At 50.8% G+C, this 11,077-nt stretch overlaps 1 protein-coding gene across 1 annotated transcript in view; it reads right to left on the bottom strand.

The window, feature by feature from the left end:
• Window positions 1–1,082: 1,082 nt before the first annotated feature.
• Window positions 1,083–11,077, bottom strand: part of LOC102433871 (very-long-chain 3-oxoacyl-CoA reductase-B-like) — a 13,270-nt gene continuing 3,275 nt past the window's right edge. The window contains exons 3-11 of the mRNA XM_006108278.3: window positions 6,473–6,548; window positions 6,084–6,194; window positions 5,866–5,933; window positions 3,376–3,420; window positions 3,143–3,177; window positions 2,875–2,956; window positions 2,433–2,498; window positions 1,667–1,816; window positions 1,083–1,484 (exon numbers count right to left, since the gene is read on the bottom strand). Coding sequence (XP_006108340.2) covers window positions 1,365–1,484; window positions 1,667–1,816; window positions 2,433–2,498; window positions 2,875–2,956; window positions 3,143–3,177; window positions 3,376–3,420; window positions 5,866–5,933; window positions 6,084–6,194; window positions 6,473–6,548 — 753 coding nt within the window. The 3' untranslated portion in view covers window positions 1,083–1,364. The remainder of the gene's footprint in view (window positions 1,485–1,666; window positions 1,817–2,432; window positions 2,499–2,874; window positions 2,957–3,142; window positions 3,178–3,375; window positions 3,421–5,865; window positions 5,934–6,083; window positions 6,195–6,472; window positions 6,549–11,077) is intronic.

Here is an 11,077-nt window from a genome sequence, read left to right as displayed (position 1 = left end):
ATGAATGAATCAAAATTGTGCCTAGTTGTTTTTTTAATCAGATTGGCAAAAATATATATATTTTGATGTGCTGCAGAATTTTAGTAATTAGGTTATGTGTGCCATGAGATAAAAAACATTGAAAATCAGTGGTATATGTACATTTACATATACACTGAGTGGCCAGATTATTATGACCACCTGACATTGGTAGGCAAATTAGCTATAATTTCGTGCTGAAGTTGCTAGAGGGCCAGATCATTATAAACGTCTAAATAGCACAACATACCTAAGTATCATTGCTGATCAAGTTCATCCTATCATGTTGATGGCGTATCCCAATGGAGATGGCTTCTTCCAACAAGACAATGCGCCATGCCACGGTGCTCGTATTGTGCAGGAGTGGTTTCAAGAACAGGAGGGAGACTTTACCTTGCTTAGGTGGCCACCACAATCACCAGATCTCAATCCAATTGAGCATTTGTGGGACGAAGTTAAAAGAGCCATCAGGCAGCTGGTTCCACAACCATCAAATCTCACAGAACTGGACAGTGCTATTCATCAGGCCTGGTGTCAGATTTCTCGAATCATCTTTCAACATCTCATGGAGTCAATGCCAAGAAGAATCGCCGCAATATTGAAGGCAAAAGGTGGCTCAATGAAGTACTGATGGGGTGGTCATAATACACACACACACACATATACTGTATATCCCCATGGCTGTCTAGTTGTCTCAAAAAAATGCCATCTTGCCCTAACCGGTTTGGCTCAGTGGATAGAGCGTCGGCCTGCGGACTGAAGGGTCCCAGGTTCGATTCCGGTCAAGGGCATGTACCTTGGTTGCAGGCACATCCCCAGTAGGGGGTGTACAGGAGGCAGCTGATTGATGTTTCCCTCTCATCAATGTTTCTAACTCTCTATCCCTCTCCCTTCCTGTCTGTAAAAAATCAATAAAACATATTTTTTTAAAAAATGCCATCTTTCTGCCAAAACCGGTTTGGCTCAGTGGATAGAGCGTCGGCCTGCGGACTGAAGGGTCCCAGGTTCGATTCCGGTCAAGGGCATGTACCTGGGTTGCGGGCACATCCCCAGTGGGAGATGTGCAGGAGGCGGCTGATCGATGTTTCTCTCTCATCGATGTTTCTAACTCTCTATCTCTCTCCCTTCCTCTCTGTAAAAAATCAATAAAATATATTTTTAAAAAAATGCCATCTTTCTGTCAGAGGTCAGAGATGCCACAGTTGTCCCCAAATATCCAGGTGTTCCGGTGTCCAGTTCTGTGCCGTGGGCCTAATTGTCATCCATCCCCACATGTGGGACACCTTTGCTAACATCAACAGCCCTGGCCCAGGATGGGGGGGTGGCAGGCGAGTGGCCGCGTCTCTTCAAGGCCGTTTATGGGCGGGCTTTGCCTTCGCCATAGCATTGCTCAACAGAAGTAAACACTTCGGTCCCCAGCGACTGAGACGAAACCAGCCGGGCAGGAGGAGAGCCAGCAGGGCGTTCTGGGAAGAAGAGGTACCAGGAATCAGGATACACCCACGCGTGGGTCCCCCCATCTCTTCTCCTGTCTTCCCAGCCCAAGGTGGGGGCCCTCCCCTCCTCCGGACATGTCCTCCCTGCAGAGGAAGGACGAGGGGCCCTGGGCCAGGGAGTGTCCCTTCCCGCTCTGCGACCAGGAACGCACCAGCACAGCTTGGTGGAAGCAGCCGGCGGTCTGGGAGGTGAGGCCAAGGGTGTCCAGCGCCTGCCGAGCGAAGTCTTCGGAGCTCAGTAACAGTGTCCGGTACTTTACGTCTTTGGTCAAACTTGACTCGATCATGAAGGGGCTCACCGTCTGCAGGAAGCAAGGAGCTAAGGAAGGGGAGAACTCCCATCTCACCCTGGCTTAGCTCCCAGGCTCTTTGAAAATCCCAGAGTCCCGCCCTAGCTCAGTGGATAGAGCCTCTGCCTGCAGCCTGAAGGGTCCCAGGTGGCGGGCTCGATCCCCAGTAGGGGGGCGTGCAGGAGGCAGCCGATCAATGATTCTTTCTCATCATTGATGTTTCTATCTCTCTCCCTCTTCCTTCTTCTCTGAAATCAATAAAAATAGATAAAATAAAAATAAAATAAATGCAAGTCTCTACTTTAAAATTTTTTAAAAAAATAAACACAAATAAATAAAAACATATTTTTATAAAAAAGGAAAAAAGAAAATCCCAGAGTCCCACCCACTTGCTGCTCTCCCACTGGGGACTCAGACAGCCCGCCCCTCCAGGCCCCGCCCCCAGCCCGCCCCTTCAGGCCACGCCCCGCAGAGGCCACGCCCCCTGCAAACACTCTCCGCTGGGGAGGCTGCTCCACTGCAGTCCTTCAGAGCCTCCTCCACTGTGGCTGAGCTCCTCCCCCCGCCAGAGCCCCTCGCCTCCGGAGCTGCCACTCGGTCACGGTCACGTCCCTTAGGAGTCAGGCACCTGCACGATGACTCCTTGGGAGCAGTACTCCGCGCCCACTGCCTGCGAGAAGTTTCGCACAAAGGCCTGTGGAGGAAGGAGAGGGAGGACCCCAGGCTCGTGAGCCTCGCTGTGCAGAGGCCTCCAGCCCAGCCTTGCCCCCGCACCGACCAGAAAGCCCCCAATGTCCCGCCCCAAGTCCTCACCTTAACCCCCGAACGCTTCGGCGTTCCACGCCCTCCCGGTATTCCCCTACACCCACCCTCTACCCCACCCGCCAGCCCCGATCTCACTCCCACCTCCTGTTCTCTCTTCCCCGAGCCTCCGTTTCTCTTAAAAACAAACAAACAAACAAACAAACAAACAAACAATCCCTGCTGGGCTGTGCCCAGGTGACACGCGCGCACACACGCATTCAGGGCTATGGCAGGGCGGCCCTCCGCGGTCTGTGGGGCCTGGGTACCTTGGAAGCGGCGTAGGCTGATAAAAGTGGACAGGGCTTCTTGTCAGTGAATGAGGAGATGTTAATGATGATGCCTTTGCGCCTGGAGGAGGAAGCATTCGTGGAAAGGTGATTCCCCCACCTCCACCCCTGAGCCATGTCCTAGTCCGAGAAATGTCAGAGGGACAGGGGCGAGCTGGAAACGCGGCTGGGTCAGCAGGGGAAGGGGGAAGCCCGGAGGTGGGATGGAGGAGGCGCCAGAGGGGAAGAGGAAAGGCCTGCCTCTTACCTGGAGACCATCTGGGGCAGGACAATTGCGGTCATCTGCAGAGAAGAGTGGGAAGGGCCCCGTTTTCCAGTCCTTTCTCCTGCCCCCTCCCCCTCAAGTTCACGCCCATCCCCCCACCTTCTCCTGGGGAGTATTCCCCTAGCGCCTTCTCCATGGGCGGGCAGTGGGGGGACCACCCCGAGTGGGCAGAGCTATGCTGACCGTGGACTGAACTCCTCCTCGCCCAGGCTTACCTGGGCCACAGACATGATGTTGCAGTTTATGACGTCAGAGAGTCTCTGGGGAAGAAACAGAACCATAGTCGTCCCTCCATCAACCCTGCCTCCACCCCCACCTTTTCTTATTTCCTAGCTTACTTTTCTTTTAAGATGGACACTTTTTTTTTTTTTTTTAGAATTTACAATGTGCATACCCTTTGACTCATCAACTCCATGTCTGGACATTCATTCCTTTCCAAGGTACTCACACATGTGGGGAATGAATTCAATAGAAAGATATTGTTTGCAACACTATCTGTTTGGGGCTGTCACAAATAATTTATCTAGAAACACTCCTGAATGTGTCTTTGGAGCACATGTGGGCTCATACAACCAGGAGTGACATGGGGGGATGAGAGAGCATGCATATTTCCAACCTTAAGAGATACTGCCAGTTTCCCCAAAATTGTCCAAATTGATATGCCCACTAGCAGAGTTTAAGAATTCTAGTTGTGCCACATCCTGACAACACTTGGCATTGCCAACACTTTTAGTGTTAACCATTTTAGTGGCTGTGCAGTTGTACCTCATTCTGGTTTGAATTTGCGATTCTCTAATAAGAATGAGGTTGAATAAGTTCTCATATATTTATTGGCCATTTGGATTTCCTCTGTTGTAGAATGCCTGTCAATATGGCTCCCATTTCCACTGGGTGTTCGCATTTTTAATAGATAGATAGCCCTGGACAGTTATGCTCGGTGGCTTGAGTGTTGGCCCTCGGACCAAAGGGATTCCGGATTGATTCCCAGTCAAGGGCACATACCTGGATTGCAGGTTCAATCTTGGTCACACGTGCATCTGTTTGCATGATCATTTCTTTGGTTTATGGTCATGATTTTTCTTCTAATATTCCTCTTATATTTCACTGAATGCTGTATATTTAATATAAATAACTGTATTGTTGATTTGAGGTTTTGGTCTCAAACCCATGTTGACCCTTGAACAACATGGGTTTGAATTGAATGGGTTAATTGGAATCACAAATCAATGTCTCTCAGCACCACCTTGTAGGGAAATATTGCTCCAAATGTCAGATCTATATCTTTGGATTCTCTTTTCCCCAAAATCTTGGTGCTACAATTCCTCGTTGCTTTAGGAATAATGCCCTCAGTTATTTTTTATTATTTTTATATTTTTTGTTCATCCTCACCCAAGGATATTTTTCCCATTGATTTTTAGAGAGAGTGGAAGGGAGGGGAGAGAGAGAGAGAGAGAGAGAGAGAGAGAGAGAGAGAGAGAGAGACATCAATGTGAGAGAGACACATTGACTGGTTACCTCCCTCAGGCACCTGGACCAGGGGCAGGGATCCTGCAATCCAGACACCTGCCTTTGACCCAGAATCGAACCCACAACCCCTTAGTCTGCAGGCCGATGCTCTAACCACAGAGAAAACCGGCTAGGGCCTTAAACAGTTATTTTTAAAATATTTTTTCATTCTCATTTGCAGAGTTAGTCTCAAACAATGACCGCCTCTAATACCAGAGGCAGAATACACAACTGGCCTCTTTAAATTTGATAAAATGAGCAAGTGCATTTCTTTGAAATAATAATATTTAACATTTAAAAGCCATCCCTATTGCCTGGCTGGTGTGGCTCAGTGGTTGAGCGTCCACCTGTGGTCGAGCATCCACCTATGAACCAGGAGATCACAGTTCAATTCCCAGCCAGGGCACATGCCTGGGTGGCTGGCTCCATCCCTAGTAAGGGGCCTGCAGGAGGCAGCCAATCAATGATTCTCTCTCATCTTCGATGTTTCTATTTCTCTCCCCCTCTCCCTTCCCCTCTGAAATCCATAAAAATGTACAGTAGGGCCTTGACTTACGAGTTTAATTCGTTCCATGACGGAGCTCGTAACTCAAATTACTCGTATGTCAAATCAAAAAGTGAACGAGTGAGACACGTGATGCTGGGCTGATGTTGTGGCGTTCACTGTGACATTCGCTGCGCCAACTAGCGGTGGGGTATCTGAAGCTGGCTCCTAACCCGAATTTTAGCTTGCAACTCAAAGCAAAATATCAGCGGAGAGACTGGCTCGTATCTCGAAAAACTCGTTAATCGGGACACTCGTAAGTCAAGGCCCCACTGTATTTAAAATAAAAACGGGAAGAAAGAAAAAAGAAGCCGTGGGATTCAAGAACGATCCCAAGGGACAATGTAGAAAACCACAGACTGCGAGCGGCAGGCACTGGTTTCCCAGGTGGGCCATTCCCCGCTAACGTTGGCACCCGGCGATCGGAAAGGGCAGAAGCAGAGAACCTGAGCACTAGTCCTGGGTGGGCGATGCAGAGGGCGCCCCCATCGCGTCCTGGACATCAGAGACGCGCAGCTTTGAAAACCACTTTCCAGCGGAAGGCATATAAATACACAGGGTGCCTCCTTCCGCAACCCACAGGCCGCGTGGGTTTCCAACAGGGGGCAGTAGCGGGCGCAGGAGCGCAGAGCGGGCGCGGACTCGGTTCACTCACTTTGGCGACGTCCTCACGGTCCAGCAGCCTCACCAGGGTGTTTTCATACAACATGCCCACGTTGTTCACTGAGCGGGAGGAGACAAGCTGTTTGTGTCGCTCCAGCAGCCCCAGAGAGACCGGTTCGGGGCAGAGGGAGGGCGACCCCGGAGGGTTTCGGGTCCGGGTGAGCATGGGGGCCCTTGAGGGCGCGGCTCCTCCGAGCGGGCTGGACATACCCAGGACTCCGATCTCCAGGTCCCTCAGTCCTGTCCTAATGGCCGCGTAGATCTCCAAGCCACCGGTGAAGTCCGCCTGGATGACTCGAGTGACCCTGCCATGAAGCCGCTCTGGGGAGAGGCAGTGGGAGCCAGGCCCTGAGCTGGAACCCAGTCCCAGTTGTGCCCCCCTACCCCTGTCCGCGGGGTTCAGCCCCAGCCCCTGCTCCATCCTTCCTTCCCTGGGCCCAGATGCAGCAGAAGCCCCGCCCCGCCCGGCCACGCCCCATTGCCACGCCCTCCTCCAGTCCCAGCCCCAGTTCCCAACCTTCCCAGCCCAGGACCCCCACCACCCCCACCACCCCCACCACCCCCATCACCCCCACCACCTCCACCCCAGCGGCTGTCACCTATCTCCTTCGCCTCATGCTCCAACTTGCTCAGGTTGCGACTGATGAGGACGACGTTCAGACCTCTCCGGGCGAGCTGGGGGGAATTTAATCATTTATCCATTAACTAGAGGCCCGGTGCACGATATTGGTAGGGTCCCTAGGCTTGGCCAGCCATCAGGGCCCATCAGGTCTCCTTCCTCCCCACATCCCACCTCCTCCTTCCCTCGCCACCCTCACGCCTCCACACAGCGTGTCCCCCCCCCCCCCACACACACACAGGTCGCCCACCGTGGTCCCCGCCACCCCCTGGTGGTCAGCACACGTCATAGCGAGCAATCCACCTCCCCTTCTCCAGGTGGAACTCCAGAGGGGACACTTGGCATATTAGCCTTTTATATACGGTAGAGAGATGCCACCAATATGTACTGTGCACTGGCTGCGAGTTGCACAGTGTTGTCAGCACTGTGGCTGTGGAGGGGAACAAAACAGGAAACCAAAAACCTGCCCTCAAGGAACATGCCTCTGGGGAAAGAGCAATCCAGGCAGATGGAGCAGCAAGGGCGAAGGCCCTCGCACAAAGGCTGGCAGCCTAGAGGACAGCCAGGGGTCCCTGAGCCCTGGGAGAAGGGGCCAGTTGTATGGTAGCTCAGTGCGGTGGGCAAGGGACCAGATCATAGAGCCTTGAATGCCCCAGGAAAGACTTGAGCTTTCATGCTTAATGATAGAAGCATCCAATCATTGGGCCTGGCCGGTATGGTTCAGTGGTTGGGCATCGTCCCATGCACCAAGAGGTAACTCGATCCCCAGCAGGCAGCGTGCAGGAGGCAGTCGATGGATGTTTTTCATGGACGTTTCTCTCTCATGGATGTTTCTTTTTCCAAAAAAAAAATAATTTTATTGATTTCAGAGAGAAAATGAGAGAGAGCTAGAAACATCAATGATGAGAGAGAATCACTGATCTGCTGGGGATCGAGCCCGCAACCCAGGCATGTGCCCTGACCGGGAAGCGAACCGTGATCTCTTGGTTCACAGGTGGAAGCTCAACCACTGAGCCACGCCTGCGGCCTCTTTTTATTTAATGTATTTTTATTGATTTCAGAAAGGGAGAGGGAGAGAGAGATAGAAACATCAATGATGAGAGAGAACCACTGATCAGCTGCCTCCTGCATGCTCCACACTGGGGATCGAGCCCACAACCCAGGCACATGCCCCACCAGGAATTGAACCGTGATCTCTTGGTTCACAGGTGGAAGCTCAACCACTGAGCCACACCAGCAGGCATGGGTGTTTCTATCTCTCTCTCCCTCTCCCTTCCTCTCTAACAAAATCAATAAAAACAGTTTAAAAAATAATTCAATCATTCGAGTGTCCGCTCCTTTTCTCATTCATACGTTTATGTGAAATGTGTTTACTGGACCTGCTCATTGCTGGGTGGTGCTGAGGACACAGTGCCCATGGCAGACTCACCGCCTCCTCTCCACCCTCCCCACACCCCCGCCCCCAGTTCTAAACACAAACCTGCCCCTCCCTCTCCTGCTCAGAACCTGCCTTGAGCCCCGTCCAGGGTGGCTCAGGTGACTGGAGCATCTTCTTGTGCACCAGGTCACGGGTTTGATTTCCAGTCACGGCAAATACCTAGGTTTCAGGTTCGATCCCCAGTTGGAGGGGTGGACAGGAGGCAACCGATTGATGTTTCTCTCTCACACCCATGCTTCTCTCTCTCTCCCTTCCTTCCTCTCCATCTTCAGCCATAGTTTCTGCCAGGGGCCCTTTCTGGGAGTCCAGGCAGAGCAAACAGTTCCTCTAGCCCCAAAAGCAGCCCCTGGATTTCCCTGCCTCTGAGCCTTTGCACATGCTGCTTCTTCTGCCCTGAAGGCCTCTCCCCCTGACACAGAGTTAGCAAATATTTGTGGGATGGGTGCCAGGTAGGATGTTGGTGCATGTCTGTCCCTATGTTGCATAATGTATGTATGAGGGTGACATGTTATATGGGACAAAGTGTCCGTCAGCTTTGGAGGGAGGCTGCACACAGAAATCTCAACAGCTCCAAGCATCTGAGAGGCTGACGCTGTGAAGGTCATTCATTCAGTCAACAAACATTTGCCTGGCATCTGCTAGTGCTCAGCCCAGTGTTGGGTGGCCCTGACCAAGACAGCCACAGCCCCGCCCTCAGCACAGTGGTAGGACAGACCAGTCCCAGACAGGGATGACCCAGAGTGGCCTCACTACCGTAGGTAGGTTAGCTTGCTGCTGGGGTCCGGCCGATCGGGACTGGGTGAGAGGGCCTGACACGCCCTGGAGCTCTCCCGCAGTCCCTCCCTGGCTGGCCGGCCCCCATCAGCTCCGATTGCTGGCCAGGCCGAGGGATCCCACCTGTGCACGAATTCGTGCACCGGGCCTCTAGTATAGGTGTAAATACTCTCCCCTCCCTCCAGGGTTCCCCTTCTCCCCGAGCTCTCGCTTCCCCTCCATTCTTGCCCACCCAAGGGCATCACTCCAGCTTTTCTCCCATCTTCTGCCACATCAAAACTTCTCCTTCTTCCAGATTATTCCCACCAGCATGCGAACCTGCCAAATCGCTCCCCTCTTCCCGGTCCAGGCGTTGCCTGTCTCTTATCATCCCACTCCCCTTCCCTCAACCTTCTGAGAAAGGACTGTCTCCACTGGTTCTCCTTCCGGATCCTCGGCACCCACTCCAATTGGGCCCCTGTCCCCACCATGTCACCCCAACCACTTTGGTCACCAATGACTTCCATGTTGGTCAAGCCAGTGCTGTATTCTCAGCAACTCCCAGCAGCAACCAACACACTGGTCACCCCGTCTCCTGGCAACGCTCCTCACCCGGCTTGTAAGGCCTCCCCTCTGCCCCTGGTTTTCCTCCCACTCCATCCCAGTTCTCGTCACTGCCCATCTGCTATGCCTCTTAATTTTGGGTGCTCCAGGGAGCACTTTGGGGTGACTCAGAATGTGCTCCTCTTCTCCAGCTATACCCATTCCCAAGGTCATTTCATCTAGTCTTGTGATGTTAAGTGGCATTGAGCCCTTGCCCGTGTGGCTCAGTTGGTTGGAGCATCGTCCCATACATCAAAAGGCTGTGGGCTCAATTCCCGTTCAGGGCACATACCCGGGTTGTGGGTTCAATCCTTGGTCAGGGTGCATATGGGAGGCAATTGATTGATGTTTCTCTCTCACATTGATTTTCTCTCTCTCTCTCTCAAATCAATAAAGAGTAAATAAACAAATAAATGGCATTGAGATGTCGATGCTTAAACATACATCTCCACATTAACATTCCCTCTGAACCCCAGAGCGGCACACTCAGCTGCATACTTCTCACCTTGGACACCTAATTGCATCTCAGACTTAAAGTGGCCAAAACTAAACTCCTGTCTGTTTCCCAACAACCTGTTCCTCCCTCAGTTCAACCCCATCTCAGTAGTTGCAGCTCCATTCTTTGAGGTGTTCTGGTAAAAAAATCTTGTAGTACTATATTTTGTGAGTCCAGTATCACTCTCATACCAAACCCCAAAGATATTACAAGAAAAGAAAACTACAAACCAATATCCCTCATAAACTTGGACACAAAGACCCTCAACAAAGTATTGGTAAATCAAATCCAGCAGTATATATATATATCTCATTAATTCAGGGTTGTTTCAATATTTGAAAAATCAATCAATGTAATTTACCATATAAACAGACTAAAGAAGAAAAAGCATATGATCAATAAACAGAAAAATTATTTTACAAAAATCAACCCCAGCCCAGCCAGTGTGATGTTCACTCTGACCACTCAAACATCATATTGAATTTCCTAGCCAGTGCAATACGGCAAGAAAAAGAAATAAAAAGTATACAGATTGGAAAGGCAGAAATAAAATGATCTGTTCACAGGTGGCATGATTGTCTACATAGAAAATCCCAAGAGACCCAGCTAGTGTGGCTCAGTGGTTGAGGGTTGACCTATGAACCGGGAGGTCATGGTTTAATTCCCATATGCCGGGTTTCGGGCTGGATCCCCACTGTGGGGTGTGGAGAAGGCAGTCGATCAATGATTTTCTCTCATCATTGATGTCTCTCTCTCTCTCATCTTCTTCTCTGAAATCAATAAAAAATATATTTTAAAAAAAGAAAAATCTGAAGAAAAAAAAAAAAAGCTATAAGAACTAAGAAGTGAGCCCTAGCTGGTTTGGCTCAGTGGATAGAGCGTTGGCCTGAGGATTAAAGGATCCCAGGTTGGATTCCAGTCAAGCACGCATGCCCAGGTTGTGGGCTCGGTCCCCAGTGCGGGGTGTGCATGAGGCGGCTGATCGATGATTCTCTCTCATCATTGATGTTTCTGTCTCTCTCTCCCCTCTCCCTTCCTCTCTGAAATCAATAAAAATAAAAAAAATAAAAAGAACTAAGAAGTGAGTTTTAGCAAGGTTTCAGGCTATAAGGTCAAAAGTTTGGAGTCATACCTTAATCCAACCTTTTCCATAAATCTTATCTGCTCTTCCTTCGAAATCAATCCAGAACCCACTACTTCTCACCTCCAGTGTTATCACCCTGGTCTAAGTTGCCAGCATCTCTTGCTTAATTTTTTTTTTTATATTTTATTGAATTTTTCACAGAGAGAAAGGG

The sequence above is a fragment of the Myotis lucifugus genome, unplaced genomic scaffold (assembly GCF_000147115.1).
Source record: "Myotis lucifugus unplaced genomic scaffold, Myoluc2.0 scaffold_2015, whole genome shotgun sequence".
NCBI classification, from domain to species: Eukaryota; Metazoa; Chordata; class Mammalia; order Chiroptera; family Vespertilionidae; genus Myotis; species Myotis lucifugus.
The sequence above is the reverse complement of the archived record's forward strand: the minus strand, read 5'-3'. Positions and strand labels throughout refer to the sequence as shown.